The sequence below is a fragment of the Paroedura picta genome, chromosome 11 (genome assembly GCF_049243985.1).
Source record: "Paroedura picta isolate Pp20150507F chromosome 11, Ppicta_v3.0, whole genome shotgun sequence".
In the NCBI taxonomy this organism is placed as follows: domain Eukaryota; kingdom Metazoa; phylum Chordata; class Lepidosauria; order Squamata; family Gekkonidae; genus Paroedura; species Paroedura picta.
In genome coordinates this window covers 25,351,435-25,372,503 of record NC_135379.1, presented here as the reverse complement: position 1 = coordinate 25,372,503, position 21,069 = coordinate 25,351,435, and the positions used below count along the sequence as shown (strand labels likewise).

Genomic DNA, 21,069 nt, shown 5'->3' with positions numbered 1-21,069 from the left:
TAGGAGGAGGCTAGCGCCTGTTGTATTTTCCAGTACAATGGGCTTTTCCACTAGTTGGGTATAAATAACTAATGTTTGTAGATTATATTATAAGTTCTGGTATCATCCTCCCTCAGCGTAGAAAAACTTAGGAAACTTGCTTTAAAAAAAAAAACGTTTTAGAATGAATGGCAGCAAGTCGAAACTTATCTTAGGAGATTCTAAAAGACAGTATGTCAAACTTACTGTTGATGACCTCTATGCTTTCCTCTTAAGAGAGGAGGCAGATAGCAATATTCTACTTAATAATTTGGTTTAAAAGAATCTGGTTCGTCTTCATCATTGTTTCATCACTTTCCCCAGGATGTGTCACTTTGATTTTCTTGAAAAATTGTGTGTGAAAGTATAAAGGTAAAGGTAAAGGTATCCCCTGTGCAAGCACCGAGTCATGTCTGACCCTTGGGGTGACGCCCTTCAGCGTTTTCATGGCAGACTCAATACGGGGTGGTTTGCCAGTGCCTTCCCCAGTCATTACCGTTTACCCCCCAGCAAGCTGGGTGTGGAAGTATATAATGCATAAATTGAACTTTCAAAGCATTCAAAAGTCATACACACACACACACTCCTGGTTAAATGTATACACATCACACAGACATTGTTGATTGGTTGTGTCCTAATCTTATGTACATAAAGTAAAGTAAAGGCTTTCTTTTAAACATGCACACTATATCAAATGAAAGATATAGATTACCTTTAAATTTAGATTAAGTATAGAAACAGAGGATGGAAATACTTCCTCCTCCAAGTAGTCCTGAAAAGTTCTTTGTTGGCCTGCTTTCCTTTTTCAACTTACCAATCCTAGAATGATTGCTTTCTCCAATGAGTTGGATCACATGATATGGTCAGAGTAATTGAGCCAGAGGTTCGTGCTTTTGCTACACCTGATTTTGCACACCTGAGCATGCCAATCCCAAGCTTTGATAAATGGGGAGGGTTAAGGAATGTCCTGGCAACCTACCTTGTAAAAATTTTGCCAAGAAAATCCTATGCTAAAACTCTCAAGAGTTTTTTAAAGAGTTACAAATTAAAAGCAACAGTGGTGTGATAAGTTTTATTGGGACTGCCTAAAACTTTGTTTCAGTTCATTCCAAATATATTATGTAAGATGAAATACATTATTGTTACTTTTGGATTTTTTCAAATAGAAGACATAGCTTCAATTTTTGAAAATAATAATAGTAACTAAAAATGGTGTGTTGATATATTTTTAAAAAATGAAATTGTTATCTATGAAAAATGGAGAAAGAAGCAGGGGTGCTAGTTAAGTCTATAAATAAGAAATCTTGGACAGAAAATCTATTACTCAGGTATGGCTACAAGGACCTTGATGGATGACTTTTGAGAATACCCTCATGTAGTTCTTTTTTCTCCTTTTAAAATAATTTGGAAATATTACCAATATGGAAATATTACCGAAATTACTTTTCCCCTTTATAAATTATTTTAAGTTACAAATTTGTATATACTTACATGTAGCACTTAACATCAGATACTTGGCAGTGAACAAGAACAGAAATCTAATTTGCTATTTTCTGAAAAGTGCACTGTATTTACGTAATGGATTTGTGGATCAGTTACAGCCTGTAACACACTTAAGTATTTTAATTGGCAGAACACCCACATTCAAGACTTGTTTATTTCTCTGATAAGGAAAATGCCAGCTAAGTCTGTCCTTATGTTCTGTTCAAATGGAGGCGAAATCACATGTAGTGGCCATTCGTTTGAACAAATGGCAGAACAATTAAATTACCTGAAAAACTAAATATATATATTTATTAAGTATTTTATTTAATTTAAAAAATAAGAGTCATTTATTTGGGAAATGTGGGGTGGTGTTGCTAATTGATGACAAGTTTAAATTTCATTTTTGACACTTTCACTCAGAAACATTGATTTGGAAGCATTAATCTGCTCCTAACTTTCCATTAATTGAGTAATCTTTTGGAAACACTGAAAACGCTGCTCAAGAAATTGCCATAATGCAGCAGGGAACTTATGTTCATAGCCCAAGCTGAATGAGTAAGCATGAAGGTCCTGTGCACATCCCAGTGCAGGAGTACCAACTCTTAATAGGATATTTTACAATGTTAGGTTTAGATTAACAATTGGGGGGAAACCTTAAACATATACCTTTGTGCTTCCAGAAACTTTTGTGACAATTGTTATTGTTATGTGCGAAGTCGTGTTCGACCCATTGCGACCCCATGGACAATGATCCTCCAGGCCTTCCTGTCCTCTACCATTCCCCGGAGTCCATTTAAGTTTGCACCTACTGCTTCAGTGACTCCATCCAGCCACCTCATTCTCTGTCGTCCCCTTCTTCTTTTGCCCTCGATCGCTCCCAGCATTAGGCTCTTCTCCAGGGAGTCCTTCCTTCTCATGAGGTGGCCAAAGTATTTGAGTTTCATCTTCAGGATCTGGCCTTCTAAAGAGCAGTCAGGGTTGATCTCCTCTAGGACTGACCGGTTTGTTCGCCTTGCAGTCCAAGGGACTCGCAAGAGTCTTCTCCAGCACCAGAGTTCAAAAGCCTTTGCTGCAGTCCACATCTGCAGTGATCTTGGAGCCCAGGAAAATAAAATCTGTCACTATCTCCATTTCTTCCCCATCTATTTGCCAGGATTTGTGACAATATCCGTACCTAATATGTTTAAAAGACTTATGTTGTGTGTCATCCTTTCTAAATTAATAAATGAAGAAGCAAAATATGTTTTTTCCCTACAGTCAATTGGGGGGGGGGGGGGCTATAGGTTTCATTATTTGTACCATTAAACAAAATCCATTTCTCTTGAGACTCCTGGAAGAAAAAAAGCAGCATATAAAAACCAACTCTTCTTCTTCTTTTCTTCTTCTTCCCTCTGCAGAATGTGAAGGATGATGGGCAGCATGTATGGAGACTGAAACACTTCAATAAGCCAGCTTACTGTAATCTTTGCTTGAACATGCTAATAGGAGTAGGCAAACAGGGCCTCTCATGTTCCTGTGAGTATATACTCAGGTTAGCTCTGCTTATATACTGAAAAGAATAGTTTATGGTCATATGCTCTGGTTAGCTCTGGGACAAGTCTAATATATTCTCTGAGTTAATGTGTGTGTGTGTTTTTCTCCATATACCAGGAGTTTTGGCTTTGTTGTAGTAGGTAAAGAGGCTAGCAGTCACTAGAGCAGTTGTGCTCAACCTGGGGGTTGGGAACCCTTTGGGGGTCAAATGACTGTTTCACAGGGGTCGCAGCAGGGCAAGCAGCTTGGCTGGGGTGGATCCAGATACAGTGTTCGTCTGGAGCAGTGGAAAAGAGCAAGATCAGCATGATAGGACAAGAGGCAGAACTGAACTGAGAACTCCCGAAAAAAAAAAAAACGACCCGTATTTGCTGGCGTATAAGACGACTGGGCGTATAAGACGACCCCCCAACATTTCCACTCAAAATACAGTACTATGGCCACTATGGGCAGCTATGTCTATCTCAACTGAAGTGCACCCGGCGTATAAGACGACCCCCCCATTTGGAGGCATGTTTTTCAGGGGGGGAAAGTAGTCTTATACGCCAGCAAATACTCTAATTTATATACAATCATGAACAATGGATCTTCATGCCATTGGTCAGTTTCGGTTTAATTTCTGTGAAAAAATACTTGGATAATTTTATAGTTGGGGGTCACCATAACATGAGGAACTGTATTAAAGGGTCACAGCATTAGGAGGTTGAGAACCACAGCATTACAATGAAATTTTATTTTAAACATTTTTTAAAATTAAAGGCTCAAAGGCAACTCTAGGACAAAAATCTCCCAATTGGGTGGGGTGGAGGGGAGACTGAGTCTTACTTATCAATTTAAAGGAAATAAACTGGTAGGTGCTTCCTGTTGATTTTAGAGTACAGGTCACTGCTGGTAGCAGCTACCCATGCCTCCCTTTCGGAGGTTCAGCTTAGAAAAAAATATAGCTTAGAAAATAATTCCAGTACATTAGGATAAGATCTGGGCATTTTTACAACCCCTGCGATTTCTCAGTTCTGTGTTCCTTACCTTGATGTACTGTTGCTGCTTCTGCCTCATTCGTCTGAGCTGTAAGCATTTTTTCCCTCCCACTACCGTTTGGTAGTTAATCTACTTATATGTTCATGAATAGCACGTGTATTTCTTTACTTATTGTCTGTGCATCTTTGTAAATGACAACATTCATACATTTTCACATTTTCCATTTGTACTGCTCAGTGCAAAACTTAGCTTTTGGAACTAAGCTACCCTATTCAACACCTATTTATAAGATCATTCCTGTGCACTGTCAGAGGCAGAAGCAAAGGAGTGAGTTTAAGGTAGTCTGCTTCAGGTTTTGTTCCTGCTCATAAAAAGAAGCGCTTCTGCCCTTGAATATATTTGAAGTATTGCTGGGGGTTTCATTAAAGTGTGGCTGGAGAAGGGGGGCCCATAGGAGGGTGTAGTGGGGCACACATCCCTCTGTGGCCAATCAGTGAAGTTGCTCCCTGCCGTGTGTCTGATTAATAGCCGCCCTTCCCACTGGGTTGCTGTAATAAGTGCAAGCAAGGTATTCAGGAGTGCTTTGTGCTTGGTTTCAGTTCAAGACATAAGCAGAAATGCCATTTGAAGCTGGAAGAATTTTGTTTATACTCCATTCAAGTTGTTATACAGAGGAGCATTATGTTAGCTGTTCAGTCATCGCAAACATACAACAGCAGTGTTCCATGACTGAAGCCAGGAGAGTTTTACATCACAAGCTGGCACTTAAATATTTCCCAATTATAATTAGCATTAGCTTTATATTCAAAGTTTATCAATAAAGAAAAGCATATTTAAGAAAGTGACAGAGTAGGGTGGAGATTGAGCAAAACAAGTTCTTCTGATGCATGAAAAGTAAAGTGAGAATTGAACTTTACATGATGAAATGAAGAGATTGGCAACAACTGCATTCTGAAAGCAGATTAATTAGAAAGCAAGGTTAATAAACAAATATGGAAAATAACCCTATTTCATTGTCTTTGCTTTCATGTTTGCTAGCTGTGCTGATGCTTATACTTTCCAATATATTGATTTCTTCCTTTTAGTAAATGACACAAGATAATTTGGCAGTCATCAATTTGTCTGCAATATTATTTGTCATTTAGGAATTATTGTGAATGTTTTAGAGAGGACTGATTTAATTAAGTGTTTCCTGCTTGATCATGACGAGCATAACAATCTCTCCCCCCACAATTACACACTATTTCCTTTATTAAAGGGTTTTTCTACTGCAAAATGGGAGTCTAGGTTTGAGTTTCCATATTGCTGTATTACATATTAGGAAATGGATAATGGAGTTCTGCTAGTATTGCTTTATTCATTACAACTTGGTAAGAAACAGTAGCGGTAATGCAATGTATGTGTGGTTTACTTTCAGTTTGCAAGTATACAGTCCATGAACGTTGTGTTTCCAGAGCACCAGCTTCTTGTATAAAAACATATGTGAAATCCAAAAAGAACATTGAGGTAAGCCAGCATTGGTCCTTACACTAAAATGTGTGTGCAGAGGGCAGTCATTCACAGAATCTTTGTAGTGTGTGTGTGTGACTTCCATAACAGTTCATTAGATACCTGGCAAATGTGATGCTAGAAACTTCCATAAGTGACCTCATGTCCACATTCATTTGAAACTCCACAAAGTGTGATAAGCTGACTTCTGGTGGTGGGCCTTGACAACAAGTTTAGAGATTATTCAGATAATTTAATTTCTAAGGAGCTAAAAGGCCCCCCTTCTTTTCTGGCCATCAATTTCTCATTCCCAATCAGGTTAATATTGACTGCTTGATTTTTTCTTACTGAATATTGTATCCAATTTCTTGTCTTTTAGTTCACTATGTTGTGTGGCCAGGCCCTAGAAAATAGGGCCCTGTTGCTTTAAACTTCCCTGTTGCTTAAAAAAAATTATATTGGAATGCAGCCAGCTTTAGTTTCCTGATATCTTTCCTTCTCTTTCTCAGTAGTCAACTACTTGGGTCCTTCTTTGGAACTCTTGGCTTTGTTCCCACTGGAAATGTTTAGAACCTATGCAGATTTCAGTACAGAGAAGCCATATCTATGAGTAGTTATTTGTCACAGCCCAGATTTTTGACTGTTTGTTGACTATGGTGTTTTGCCCTAGTTATATTTCCCCCCTGAAAATTTGTACAATTGCTGTTTTTTCACATTATAGCAATATCTGTAGTTTAAGCCTTGGTCCAAATCTGCACAACCCCAATAATTAGTTACATATTTGCATCCCCATGGGACCTGACAGTATGGCATTTGGTTCTGGCTTAACCCAATCACATTGTCACTGTGTGGGACTTAACCCTGTGCTTTTCTTTCCTAGGTGATGCATCATTTCTGGGTAGAAGGAAATTGCCCGAAAAAATGTGATAAGTGTCACAAAACGATAAAGTGTTACCAAGGGCTGACTGGATTACATTGTGTCTGGTGTCAGATCACAGTGAGTACCTGAGAAGTACTAGCAATATTGGTGATTTTCCAGACTTGAGTTATTACTGCATGGCTTCACTCACTGTTCATCAATGGCAGGTATATTGTCATAGAGTCCACCCTCCAAAGTAGCCATTTTCTTCAGGGGAGCTGATCTCATCTGGAGAACATTTGTAATTGCAGGTTGGATCCTTGTAGGAAATGATGGCTTTGGAGGGTAGCATCTATGATTATGCTCTTATGAGATCTCTTTTCAAACCTCATCTCCCAGGACCCACCTCCCAAATTTCTAGCAATTTCCTACCTGGATTTGGTAACCCAATCTCCTTCTCACCTATCTACCTTTATCTACACCTCTGTCTTAAGCTTTCCCTTCCAACAACCTCTACCTAGGAAAACTGTGGCCCAGTTGTGTGGTGCCACCATTACCTGCTCTATTCTCTCCTCAGCCATTCCACATTTTATCTGCCTCCCATCTTCAGCTATATTGATTCTTTATACAAGTGGGATGGCACAAGGTCAAAAAATTGGATACTTTATTCCCTGTCAGCAGTAAAGCCACTCTGCCATGCTACCCAGCAGAGTTGCCCTCTCTCTACTCTTTGCCTGAGCCAGTCTTGAGCTCTTAGTGCTCTCTCCCTGAAGCAGAAAGTTGAACTCCTGCTGTTTCCCTCCAACATTCCACCCCCTCTATCTCAATGGTGATTGGAGGCTCGAGTAGAACTTCCGTAGGCTCAAGTAAGTGGTTTATTTCCCTTTCAGGGGCAGGACAGCTTTCTGTCTATCACATCCCTCCCCATGGAAATTCATCTGTCACCTTCTATTAGTATTTCTCCAGGATGTGCAGACTTTTTTGCTTTGTGTTGTCTGGCATACCCTCAGTAACAGTTTTTGGCCCTCTTTCTAGCTTTGTTTGTGTTATAAATTTATTTTTAACTGTATTTTAATAATCTCAATGTTTTATGTTTACTTCCTTAAGGACTCTGATTGTGTTTAAAGGCAGCCCAAAAAGTTTTAAATGAAGTTCTGTAAATCTTAGAGTACTCTGGATCACACGCTTCCTTCTCCCATCTTGAATTGAGAATGTAAAGCTTGTATAACAAACCACAGCTTGTTGTGACATCTGTTTCTTGCTAACTGCTTTTTGGGATGAGGGGCTAGGTCTAATGTGTGATGTCATAACAAGTTGCAGTATTCCTTCCACACGGGGGAAGCAAGGAGGGATTACATGAGTCCAAGAACTTACAGGGGTTCTTGAACCAATAAACCATGGTTTATTTGGATAATAACAAAGAAGCACTAAATTTTGGGAGCAGAATACCTCAGTCAGTGGGAGCCATAGGATACAAACCTGGTATAAAAAATTACTCCTCCTTTTAAGATCTAATTTGCTTGTCCAAAGAGTATTTTAGCCTATTTAGAAAAAGATCAACTATTTTGTTCATAGGATCACATGCTACTGAGTAGCAAAACTGTTAATTATCACTAGATATATGAGGGTTCTTCTGTTGGATCTAGCATGGCTTGATGTATATTAATTAGAGTACAAGTGGTATCACTAAGGCATGGAATTAGCTGGACATGTGTTTAAGATCATTGAGTGACCAGAATAACCCCCAGTAAAGCTTTAATAATTGGAGGAAATAAATTTTTGCTACACTTTTTATTTTCTGTTGCTAAGAAACTGCTAGACAAAGGTAATTTGCAGTAATAATTAATATGACAGGGCTGCTATTACATGCCAATCATTTAAAAAAACATTCAGAAATACATTGGCCAAAAGATTATTTGCTAGAGATATCTCTAAAGACCTCGTGCATGACAGATTTAAATTTGATATATCATATGTTTGGTGTTACACTAACATAGATAAATCAACTAAAGAAAAACAAGTAATGTAATCATCTGTAGAACAGGGTTTTATTGTAGCAACTATCAGACAAGATATTTTACGGTGTCCCCTGAAAGAGATCACCCTGGAACTAGTTACTTGTGTGCTACCTACTAAGTCATGTAAATTGCTGTATAGATTAGAAACATCTAGGTTGTAATGTTATATATGTTAGGATTCTTTCCTTTAATTACAGTATGCATACCTATTATTTAAATATTGATATGATATTCTACTAATATATAGGAAATAAATGCTTAGGCAGAATTATTCATCTTGTGTTCAATAGTCATCTTGTGTCCAATAGTCAGCAAATTAAAAAAATACTTTGATTTTTTAAATAGAAATATCACCAGCTCATTTTGTGCAGAATAAGATTATACAGGGTTAGTTAACATGTAATGACTATCCATGATTTGATGTTTGTAAGTGAATTCTGGACACGTGTTTTTTTCTCCCCCCCCCCCTTTCCCCCTTTCCATCCTGTCCTTGTGTGGTGGTCTGATTCCCTCCCTGACTTGACTTCATCTTTTTTCAGGAAAGTCATTGTTGGCCATCCCCACCCTCCCTTCTCTCTCACAAACACACACATTATACCTTAGAATGTCCATGACATTCATTTCCTTAAATCTGGTTTGAATCAACAGTTCAATGCAGTTCCAAGACCTTCAGTAAAAAATAAGTACTTGTTGTGAAACTCTCTATCAATTGTCAGTCGTACTCAGTTACTCCAGACTATGTGGCAAACAGCCTAGACTGGAGTAACTGCATAAAAGTCAACTCTAAATCCAGCAGTTGTGGGGAACAGGGGTTGCTGGTTAATCAAAGGTTCCAGATACTCAAGACACATCAAATGGAAAGTGGCAAAAGTCACTTTACTAAAAGTTCTAAAAGGGAGAAAAAGCAGCATGGAGGATGGGAAGCATCATCTGGGAATGGAATTGGGGTCACCATGGGTTTTGATATCGTTATTGATATTTCTCTCTTTCATTGTAGATGCATAACAAATGTGCTTCACACCTAAAACCCGAATGTGACTGTGGTACTCTGAAAGATCATATTCTGCCACCCACAACAATCTGCCCTGTAGTGTTGGTAAGTGCATCTTGTTCACTATTTCAAAGATGTCTTAAAGACTAAACATCCTCTCTACAGATAGCTGAATACAACTGCTACAGGCTTCAGTTATGCTGACAGCATAGAATAACACAAATCACTCACTCACAGCTGGCAGATCCACAATTTTCTCAGAATATTACATCTTTCTTCATATGATTCTGAATGTTCTCTAGGATACATAATGCAACTGAAAGAGACTCAGATTTTATCATTCAGTCACACTGAACTTACCAGAAATTATATGCACAGAATACTTCTTTATCCTACATCTTTTATGGATCTGGCTTCCCAGAATACTCAAGTTATTCGTATGAGCGCTTTTTGCTTGGGATGCACATTATATATCTGCAGTGCTGAGGTCTCTGATCTCAGCCGGAGGTTACCTAGAATGATGACATTGGCCTTGCAGCAAGCAATGCATCAACATTATGTATTTTATGCTGCAGTACTCAGCAGTAAATTTCCTCGTCCACAAAAAACAATTACTCAATGAAAATAGCAATCTAGATGCATGCTATTTGAGCAGCTACTACCAAGAGCTGCTGCTGTGAAATATGTTCATAGCTTACATCTGAATATGTGTTTACTCTGAACCTTTCCCCAGAAATTCCTTTCTTTCTGCAAAGATGTCAAATGCAAAATTCTGAGGGAAATGCAAGCTATATAGGTTCTGCCTCAATCATCTTCTCTTCTCTGGTCACTCTGTGGGTTCTGCTCTGATTATCTTCCATTGAATCTCATGAATCTTTGTAGAGCATCGACCAAGGCTAAGGAATAACTAAAAAATAGTTCTCCTTTCTTCTGTATCCATAGAACCTGTAAGCAGTCCCGCCTACCCCATCCCAATCTCCTCAGTGACTGCAGGGATCACAGGTCTTAGAGATTTTTTAAAAGAGCTCTCTGAGTGCACATTTCTATGATCCAGTAATTTAGCAGTCATGAGAAAATTATACCTGAGGTTTTTAAGGTTCCCCAGTTTCATCAAACATAGGCATTAGAGGAATGATTTCTTTTTAAAGGTCTGTGGTTCATTTTTTGACATTCAAGAATCACTGGAAAATCACAGCTTGTCTTCATTAAGATTCTGTGTACTTTTGTGCTGGTCATTAATCACGATCATTCATTCTTTAAGGTTCTCTAATGTGTGATCAGTAGATCAGTAGATTCTCTAATGTTCATAATGATGATGTTTCCTTTGTAGCCAATCAGAATCATGTGACAAAGTACAGCAGAAGCCATTCAGCAATAATATTTCTGCATTCTGTTACAATAGACTTAACAAAGTGATCAAAGCAGAAATAAACTAAAAAAAAAAAATCCACTGTCACCACCCTGGAGTGCAGTTCCAAACAAACCCTCCAAGACAAACACACAGGAGTCCCAGGCATTGGAAAAACTGAAGTCTTGATTTTGAGGAAGGCAGCATCTACAGGAGAATCAGTGGCAGGTAAAAATTGCCGAAGACATAGAACAAAAGAGAGTTTGGCTAGTTATACGAGAGTATAACATACTCATCACATACACACACACCTTCAACCCACACTCAGGTGGGAAGTCCACTTTACTGCAGTACCCATGTTTGATCTAACAGGGTGCCAAAACAGGAGACAGCCAGGAGAAGGAAAAAAGGAAATAGTGTGGGAAGAGAGATATATGGGAAAGTGAGATGCTCCTGTAGGTCCTTGTAGGTTTCTCAGACAACTGGACCCATCCTGGCTGCTTATATTCAGCCAGAATTCTCCTGGATAGAGGCTGTAAGACAGAAATCAGGGCAGATAAAGGCATGTTGGCTGGTGCGTGGGAAGGAAGGAAAGAAGCAGGAAAATGGGAAAGGCTTTAAGGCAGGTATTCTCAACTTTTTTCTTGTTGAGAAACCCCTGAAACATTCTTGAAGCTTCAAGAAACCCAGAGGTGGTGTGATCATGCAGAATATTGTTAGGAAGCACATCTTTGTACCTGCCTATCCTCAAATTACTATCACCTCCAGGCCTACCATTGGCCATTTAGGGGGGGGGCATATCATCTGATAAATGTTTAACAAACCCCAAAATCTATAAACAAGTTCTTCAAGAAACTCAATGGTTTCACGAAACCCAGGTTGAGAAAGTCTGCTCTAGGGGCTTTTGGGACTAGGAAAGAGGAAAGACTGAGGAGTTGGGAAATGAGATGTCTGTGCAAGACCTTGCAGGTTTCCCATCAGTATATTCAGTTCTTAACAGGCCCACATCTGTTGATTCTTAAATCTAGGGATTGGGACCATGGACAAATGAGAGATCTTCCTACAAATCTGAAAAAAAGACCCAGGTTTGCAGAAACACCTGAGACAAATTCATTTAGGTTAGGCTCTCCCCTACAAATGATTTGATTATTATTATATTTCTTTGAATTTCTAGACTGCCCTCTCCACCGAAGAAGACTTAGGGCAGCGAACAACATGTATAAAAACAGTACAATTAAAATCACAAATCAACATTTTAAAATATGTTTTCTAAAAACTCTGCCAATAGATGTAGTATCCAAAGCCAGTGTAGGGTTGTGAGTACAGGATAGAGGCAATTGTTTTACTGGTCTCAGTCATAGGCTGGTGGAAAAGCCTTGTTTTGCAGACCCTGTAGAACTTAGTGTACTCTGTCAGGCCCCTTATGATTTCTGGGAGCTCATTTCACTAGGCTCTGGTCAAGGCCATCCGGATTCCTTTGGAACTGGGGACCACTAGGCTTATTTCTAGATTTAAGAAATAAATGCCTTCTGTTGCCATTGCTAGGCAACTAAACAGTATTGCTAGCCTTCAAGCCTTGGTTTCTGTCAGTAAAAGACTGTTAAAAAGACTGGGAAGGAGAGAAGGAAGTAGGAGAAGGGAAGATGTCTCTGAGCTTACAGATGACAGTCCTATCTCCAGTAAAGGTATTTCTACCCTCTGCCCAGAATGATAACTAGTAACAGTATAAAATTAACTTACTCAAAGAAGCAACAGCACCACCACTGGTAGAAAGCGCTTATATAATCATTACAAAATGAGTGTCAGAATTTGCAGAATTCATACTTTATATTAATGGACATTGTTTCTACTTAAATATAAAGATATATATTTATATCTTATTTTATGAGGTAAAAATGCTACTTTTGCATTCTTTCTGTGGATTTCTTTTGACTTTTATGCCCGTGAATTCAGTCCTAGAATTCTACAAAAGCTATACCAGACACAGTCTACATAATTTGTCTCCAGTGTCTATTCCACTTGTATACATGTGCCTTAGTTACTATACAAATTCTGTAAGAGAAATTTTAATAGTATAACAGTATGTGCACTCACTTTTGAAAATTATATAATAAGGATTCTTATTACTGGTTACCTAAGAGATTTATACAGTAAACCTTTTCCTACTCATATTTTCGGGTTAGGGGGCAACTCTCTGTGATGAATGCTGTATTCCACTCACCTTGAAACTAGCTCAAACACTTTAGTTTGGTTCAGACATAATCCCATTCTATAGTTTATGGCTTTATGAACCATAGGCAAATTGTTTTCTTTTTATTGCTGTAGTTTTGTTCATTATTAGTATTCAGAACTTTGTAGTTTCTTCCTGGGAAACTGTATCCCTCTAGACTGGAAAAAGAAAGTAGAATAGTGAGAAGAAAGAAAGACATAAGAAAATAGAGCAGACCCTGTACAAAACATAGAAGAATGAAACCTTGTGTTTTGAATCCCTCCTTCTGTTGTCTTCTTACCTGTATTCAATTACAAAAGAGGATCCTCCTCCCCTCATGTAGCAAGATAATTTAGTTATTTCTGAGGTTTTGCAGTCTCTTCTCATGTTACAAATTTTTTAACATTTTCCTTAAATTGTGGCACGAAGACTTGAAATGATGTGCTAACTAGAAGGCTGCGTACTGTTATTTCCTGAGTCTTGGGCATGAAGGAGGTCTTATTAATGTGGGCTTTAATTACTTTCTGTGCTACAGCACTACTTGTCATCTCACAAGTCCCGCTTAGCAATGGGGTTTCTTATCCAGATATTACTATATTTTATTTATGTGCGGAAAACATTTATTCCTGTCCTCTCATGTGAAAGGACCTTCAGGGTAACTAGAATATATACATCACAAAATTACATAAAAGAAAAACTATCATCTGATCAAGCACCCTCTGGTTTTTGTTCTTAACAACTTCAATATAAATCCAGCAGCACTGACCTCCCATATCTTTTAAAATCTGTAGCAGTAGAGACCTACTCCTATAATGATCTACTCCAAATGTTAAGCAGGAGTCACAGTGACCCATACATATTTTATCAGTACTGTAGAACAAATCCCAAAGTCTGATATGGAAAATTGGAAACTGCTATTGACTTCCAGTGTGTAAACTAGATCACTGGTCCCCAACCGGAGACCACCGGGGACTGGTTAACACTTGACAATTTTACTGAGGCCCAGGGGGGGGTAGTCTTTTGCTGAGGGATGTTGCCGCTGCCTGAGCCCCTGCTCCATTTGCTTTCTTGATCTCCAGTTGATCAGTCTTGATCTCCAGTTTATCAGGCATTTGATTTCTATCATTTTCACTCAAGGGACTGCATATCATATTTAGCTGTTGCTTTGTTAAAATATGCTTTTTATGGAAGTAGGATATTGTCTAGAAGGGTTACTTCTTTGGCCAACTTTTAATTACTTAAACTTTAAATTTTATCTTGGTTAATTTTTCATAATGATATCTTTAACTTAATTTTTATACATCTATAAACTGTTATAAATGTTTTGAGTATCACAAACATTGTATTTTTATCCTTTATATGTTTTGAATCTTTTGTATTCTTGTCTAAGACTGTATGACTACATAAACTACTTTGTTAATTATTTTTCACTTTTTAAATGTGTTGCCTAAACATGCATGATCTCCCATGCAATAGAAAGTTCAAAACGAACTTCTCCCTTATACTGCCTTTCCTTCCTTGCTGCGTCTCTCCAGAACAGTGGTGCTTTTCAGTCATATAAGGAGTCAGATGAACAAGGTTTTACCTGTAATAAAAGTTATCCAAGAGGAGACTCAGAACATATATGTAGTGATTGGCTGTATGATTAAGCTTGTGACTGAAATGAAATGCATTTAGTTACAAGCTGTGCATGTAGATCTCAAGTGATAGTCTTTTAATAGATGTCAGATACACTTTATTGCCAACTTCTTTTATTTCAGTAACATTTTAATTAATTCATACTGATCAAATAAATGTGCATTGAGACTTGTTTCCTAATGAGGGTGCATTTAGAAGAAAGGTTTTGCATCCTTCTGATATCCTGTGGGTAATTATATTCTAATTATATGGTAAAGGGAGGCTATAACTCTTTTCTCAAATTGTTCATTGGATCCAATTAATTGCAGATGCATAATGAAAGTTCATGATAAGGTTGACTGGCAGTGAGTTTAAGAGAACCTTTAACTCAATTTAATCCTCATTCTACATTACAATAGAATTATATTATAACAAGGTTAGATGCTGAGTATTGGCATGAGGTAGATGAGTGTTCAGGAAGAATAAAAGGCTACACCCCTGCCCTCACAGACATATTCCCATTTTAGATTATGCAGAAAATAAAGCAGAAGTGCATACTTCTTCAGTATTCAGGTGCATCCTATGCATAGTATATAATACCAGTGTCCTGTTTTTCAGTATAATCAGCAATAATAGAATAATTCCATTTTCCTGCTCTGTATAGTAAACTGTAATGCTAATTAAGTAAACAGCAAAGAAATGAGCCTCCTAGTCAACTTCCCCTCCGCAATCCTAGTATAATAATCAGGTAGTCTGAGAAAAAGATACCCTCTCCCTCTGGAAAATGGCATACTCATGTGGAAAGACCATGAAAAGATGTTCAAGAATGTATAGCTCTGGTCTGTCTCTATTAGACTGTACACATACCCTTTAAAATATAAATTAAACCCAACATTATTTTGATATGTTGCCTTTTAGCTTTTATTTATGCAGATTGTACTGCACAAAACATTACATTCTATGTTCTTGAGACTGCAGCTCAGTGATACATATATATGTATGTATGTATGTATGTATTTATTTATTTATTTCTATGTATGTTTTTGTTTGTTTGTTTGTTTGTTTAAGACATTTATATCCCACCATTCCTAGAGATGCAACACAGCTTACAATTTGTAAAAACATTCCAGTTAAAACAAGAATAAAATAACCTCCAAATCTCCCCTTCCTTGAAGATGCTGGCCATTCAGACCCCCTCCAAATTCTTGGCATAAAGCAGGCTATTGCAGCACCTTCTAAAGATGTCTGGTGAGGAGAGTCCTCATCTCTAAAACTCATGCATTTGTCTCCGAAAGTCCCAATCTGCTGTGTTTCTAGCTAAAACTGGGTTTCAAAATGATTTAATAGAAAACATGATTGAGAGCTAAAATACAAAACCTAGAATAAAATGGCTATAAAGAAGAACATAAATCAAGCGTGTTAGTTATGCTTCATAAGAATCATAGTACAAACTACTTTTAACAAAAAAATAAAGTATCCGTCTACCAGTCAGCAGTAAAGAATTCATATAGCCACAGGCAGAAACCATTCCATTCTAGTCTGTAGTCACAAGACACTTATGAACTAGGTATATATGTCAGTGTGAATAGGGCCTGTTCTCCTTCCATAGATATATTTTGGAATTACTGGTAAATCTAAAAACATTTGAGATACCAGGAGCAGAATTGACAGGCTTCTACTGCAGCCCAAGGATCAGCTATGCCAGGGGAGCAGAATATTCCTGCTAGCTCGGTTTGGGGCTGGCTACTCATACAGCTGTGTTTAAGCTGGGGAACAATCTGCTAGCTGAGGCACAGCAGATCCTATGACCAGCATCTCCTGCAGCATGGTTTAAACCACATCAGGAGAAACCAAGGGAGCCCCTAGGATTGGGCTGGCTTTAAAAAAAAAACAATATTTTTCCTTCTTGGGTCCATTGGAATTGGAAAAATCCTGGATTGAATACCATACTGTTTTTGAGATCCCAGATTTTAAGAAATACTGATTTTTTTCTGGTTCAGTAGGCCCAAACTGAAAAAAATATTGATTAAAAAAATAGCACTTTCCTAACCAGCATCGAATTTACAGAGAAACAGATGAGTAGTCAGTGTGGATCAGGGTTGGGTGCTTTGGTATCCGAAGCAGCCGTTCGCTCCTAACGCAGCCAGCGCTGCGCCGTGGGGGGGAGGGGAGGCGCACACATGCAGGCACAGAACCCAATTTAAGGGTTGTAAGGGGCAGGTGGTTGGCCTCATTGAAATAAGCAACCTGTCCACCTCGGAGTACCCAGCTTGCTGGGGGGTAAACGGTAATGACTGGGGAAGGCACTGGCAAACCACCCCGTATTGAGTCTGCCATGAAAACACTGGAGGGCGTCACCCCAAGGGTCAGACATGACTCGGTGCTTGCACAGGGGATACCTTTACCTTTACCTTTTACCACCTCGGTTTGCAAACGCTTCCTAAATGCTTCTAACCACTTCCCCAAAGGCAGCCAAGGTGCCTCCAGTTCTCTTACTGAATTAACCATTGGGAGGAGGTTGCAGCAGAGACAAGATTTTATCCACGAAAAAACTCATGGAAACCTCACCGCTATTGAGTATTATTTGAGCAGCCCTCCATGAGAGATTAAATTATCTTAAATAATTGAGCCAGGTGAGTACTTGCAGACTCAATGGAGGCTGTATAGAAATCCTTTGCTGCCTTCACTGCCATCCCATAGGCTTTCATAAGCATCCTATAAGATGTTCTTGCTGCTTCATCACGAGTCTTCCTCTAAACTTGCTCTAATTGTCTCAGCTCCCACTTCTTCCCTCATAGCTCCTCAGTGTACCAAGAGGCCAGCTTGGGGCAGAACCAGAGATTGCATCAATGGCTGCTCACATCTGGTCCTGCCAGTTGTTGACTAGGTCAGTGAATCGCTGGGGGGCATCAAATCCTGTAGAGAATTCAGGAAACCAACAGGATCCATAAGTCTCTGCAGGTGGGCAAAAATAAGCCCTCCACAGGGTGGGAGTGAGGTACTGAGCCAGGCCTTTTAGATCCATTGTGAGAGAATTGGTGCAAACTAAAATTAGCTTTTTTCTCTGGACTAAATGATTGGCACAAAATAAAATATAAATTAATTTCTCAGTGTTTTATAATTTATGATGATAAGACTAAAATAATAAAGAATATTCTTAGTTCTAGAGTACTTAGTGCATAATTTCTTACTGTCAAAGTTGATTTAAAGTATGATGTTATCTACTACAGCCGCTACCTTTATTCTTTTATGTTGGACAGAAAGTAACAATGTTTTTTGGGGTAGAATTGCATCTTTCAATTCACTGTCATTGCTTCAAATTCTGTTCAGTGTTGGAATTAAGATGATAAATTAAAGCCGACACAGTTCTTGCATCTTGATATTTAAAGTTTCCAACTAATTGTCTTTGATTTTTAGCAACTATCAGAGTTATGAAGAGGGAACTTGACAAAATGGTTCTCAGTGCACATATAGGTGATGTGTAGTCTGAGCATTCAACAAGTTGTAAAATGATGATCTGTAGAAAAACATGGTGAAACTTAATTCATTTTAATGAAGTGATATGGAAGCTGTTGCTACATGGTTTCTATGGTAATTTTTGCAAGAAGGAACCATGCAGGTTGAGAAATTGATGTGGTTGTTCCACTCCCAGAATCTCCTCCTATATACCTTGGCCAGAAATTGTGGCATCTTGCAGATAACTCCAGCAGGAGTTTCTGTATGAGGAAGATGATCATTTATACTACTTAGATAATAAATGTAGGTGTTCCACAGTTCACAAAGTAGTTTGCCAATCCTCACATCTAGATTTTACAAAATGTCAGGATTAGACTAATGTAATACAAAGACACGGAAAAGCTCCAGAATGAATATGGGCAGTATATTTGAAATAACAAGGTGGCAGGAAATAATGGCTATATGATGACTGGCAAAAGGGAAAGAAGAATGGGGATATATATAGAGGAATGTGACAATGAACAAATATCTGTACAGAGAACTCTAGATCTCTTTTTTGTAAGGCTGGAGTAAAATGGCTTCCATTCTTGCACGTTCAGCATAATAACATTCAAATTCCTTTGCAAGGATTGTCTGTAATGGTTGTTTTTGAACAGTTTTAACATTGTGGCTGAAACTGTTTTTCTCCAACAGACTCTACCCCCTTTAGGAGGCTCACTTCCTGAGGTGCGTAATGTAAATTGTTCACAGATACAAATGGTTTTCGTATTGAGTTTTGTTTTGCAATAATGTGCTTTTATGATAAGCAGAATACTTTTAGTGGTGACTATCTACTCTGAATAGAGTGCAGAAAGAACATATCTGATTAAAAGAAAATTCCCTTTCTCCATGACCAGTAATTACGATTAGTCCTAGGACTGTAAACATTTCATAATTACCTTGTGTAATAACAAGGATACATAGAACCAGGTGTTTTTTTCTTTGAAAGCCTTGCTGGAAGACAGAGGACAGGAGATTCCCCCCCCCCACACACACACACACCAATCCATAATCCAAAGTGATACTTTGCTCCCTTGGAATAGCACAGGCTTAAAGCAAACAAGATGCAGCCTGTCAGAGGCCCCTGAATTGTTCTATATCTCCTATCATTTGCATTGTGTTGTTGGTGGCCTTCGTAAGCCAAGGATAGAACTAGAGCAGGGAAAATGACTTCCCTTAGTTATACTAGGCTTCACCTCATTTGTTCTAATGTTTCCTGCAGGTTGGAGGCCTTTGGCCATGGGAGATAGTGTAGCATGGCATAGAAACATCAAATTACATAACACGCACTTCCCATGTATTTTTGAACAATACCTGAATCCAGAAGAAAGAGGTTCTTGATCCATCACATCTAGAAGTACAGATGGCAGTCTGGATTCTGTCAGTGGTAGAAATCTTCCCTACCCATAGCCAATATGTCTAATTAAATAATTAAGGTGCAGCTTTTTAGGACTTATGTACTAGACTCCAAAACACTTTTCTCTCCCCTAATTCTGGGACTTGAATGGTATTGCTAATATTCCTGAACTTTGTATTTGAAGAGCAAGGATTATATAATTCAAGAGACAAGACTAGCAGATAGAATGAGATGACTTCTGTTGCTGTTCAGGCAAAACTGTTTTAGTGTTTGAAATTCAGATGTATATATTTGTTGTCATTGCTAGTGGCTGTAACTAGTAATGCATGCAAAATCAGCTTGTGTTGGTCAGCAAACCCCTGTTGAGAATTAACACAGTTTTTTAAAGTTTGAAAGTTGATTAAAGAATAGAACAAATTAACAATGCAAGCCATCTAAATGTATATTATTAGCTTTTAATAATGCTATACTGAATAACTTTCGGTATGTCTATGTCATGCCTGTATTCATCAGTCGAAATGATTACAATTCATCGATCATTTTGTATACACGAGAACATGTATGTCACATAGAAAATAAATAACACTTTGCAATGTTATTTATTTTCAGTAAATGTCAGCTTCGCGTGCATTTTGATACAAGGTCAGGGTCCTGCGTACCTCAAGGAACATGTGTTTGTCCTCAAAGAACAACTCTCTCTATATATTCCAACAGCCTGGTAATCCCTGGCTCCAAATAAATATGTCTGGCCTCGATTACAGCCAGAGCCTTCTCCCCTGGTGGAATGAGATTCCCAAAGAGATCAAGGTCCTACCGGAACTGAAACAGTTCCATAGGGCCTGCAAAATAGAGCTCTTCCACCAGGCTTTTGAGTGAGACTGATGATGAGGACCCAGACCTGACCCAACTGCCTGGAGACTGCAACACCAAAGAGCAAGTGCCCTCATCTGTTAGACCGTTCTCTGTGATCTGTTACTTGTTATAGCAATTATATCTCCTCTTTCAATTGTTTACAAATGCTATTAATGCCACAGTGTATTTTTCCAAGTTCTATGTTCTACGTACACTGCCCTAAGACACCATGTGAGGAGCGGTATAAAAATCGAATGAATATACTTATTTAGAAGTATTCTTCAGTCACCCTGAGGTTTTACTTAGGTGCTGCTTAAAAAAAAAAAAGATTATTCTTATGTGTCAACAATATTCCAGTTCTGCTAAAATCACATTAAATAGTTATTTTGGATTACAAAAGGAATTTTGACTTTGAGAGTGTCAGCAGCATCCATCCTAATTCTTTTGTTTTACCCTTTCTCCGGTCTGGAATATTAATTTTAGTGCCCTGCACTATTGCACACCACAGATGCAAAGGTGGTGCAGGCACTTTTTGAAAATTGGTGGAATTACTGACAAGTAGATATATTTTCTTGAAATAGCAAATACATTGGGAAAAAATTCTTAAGTGGAAATAGCCCAAAGGGCATGCTGTCAAAAATATATGAATTGCATCTAGCCTGCCAGCAGGATATGAGTTACATGAAAACTTGGGACAAAGATTTAGGAAGGGCCAATGGGGAACAATTTATTGTCGGAAACCTGTTAACTTCTAGAAGCATTCATAAAAACCATTATAAGATAATTATGCAATGGCTTAACACTCATAGGAGAATTACAAA

At 38.3% G+C, this 21,069-nt stretch overlaps 1 protein-coding gene across 9 annotated transcripts in view; it reads left to right on the top strand.

Annotated features, from left to right (window-relative positions):
• Positions 1-21,069, top strand: part of DGKB (diacylglycerol kinase beta) — a 272,726-nt gene that overhangs the window by 55,987 nt on the left and 195,670 nt on the right. For 7 of the 9 annotated variants that reach the window (XM_077304457.1, XM_077304458.1, XM_077304456.1 and 4 more), the window contains 5 exons: positions 2,901-3,018; positions 5,432-5,520; positions 6,383-6,499; positions 9,377-9,475; positions 18,694-18,726. In XM_077304457.1, coding sequence (XP_077160572.1) covers positions 2,901-3,018; positions 5,432-5,520; positions 6,383-6,499; positions 9,377-9,475; positions 18,694-18,726 — 456 coding nt within the window. The remainder of the gene's footprint in view (positions 1-2,900; positions 3,019-5,431; positions 5,521-6,382; positions 6,500-9,376; positions 9,476-18,693; positions 18,727-21,069) is intronic. The other 2 variants (XM_077304461.1, XM_077304460.1) reach the window with 1 other exon arrangement.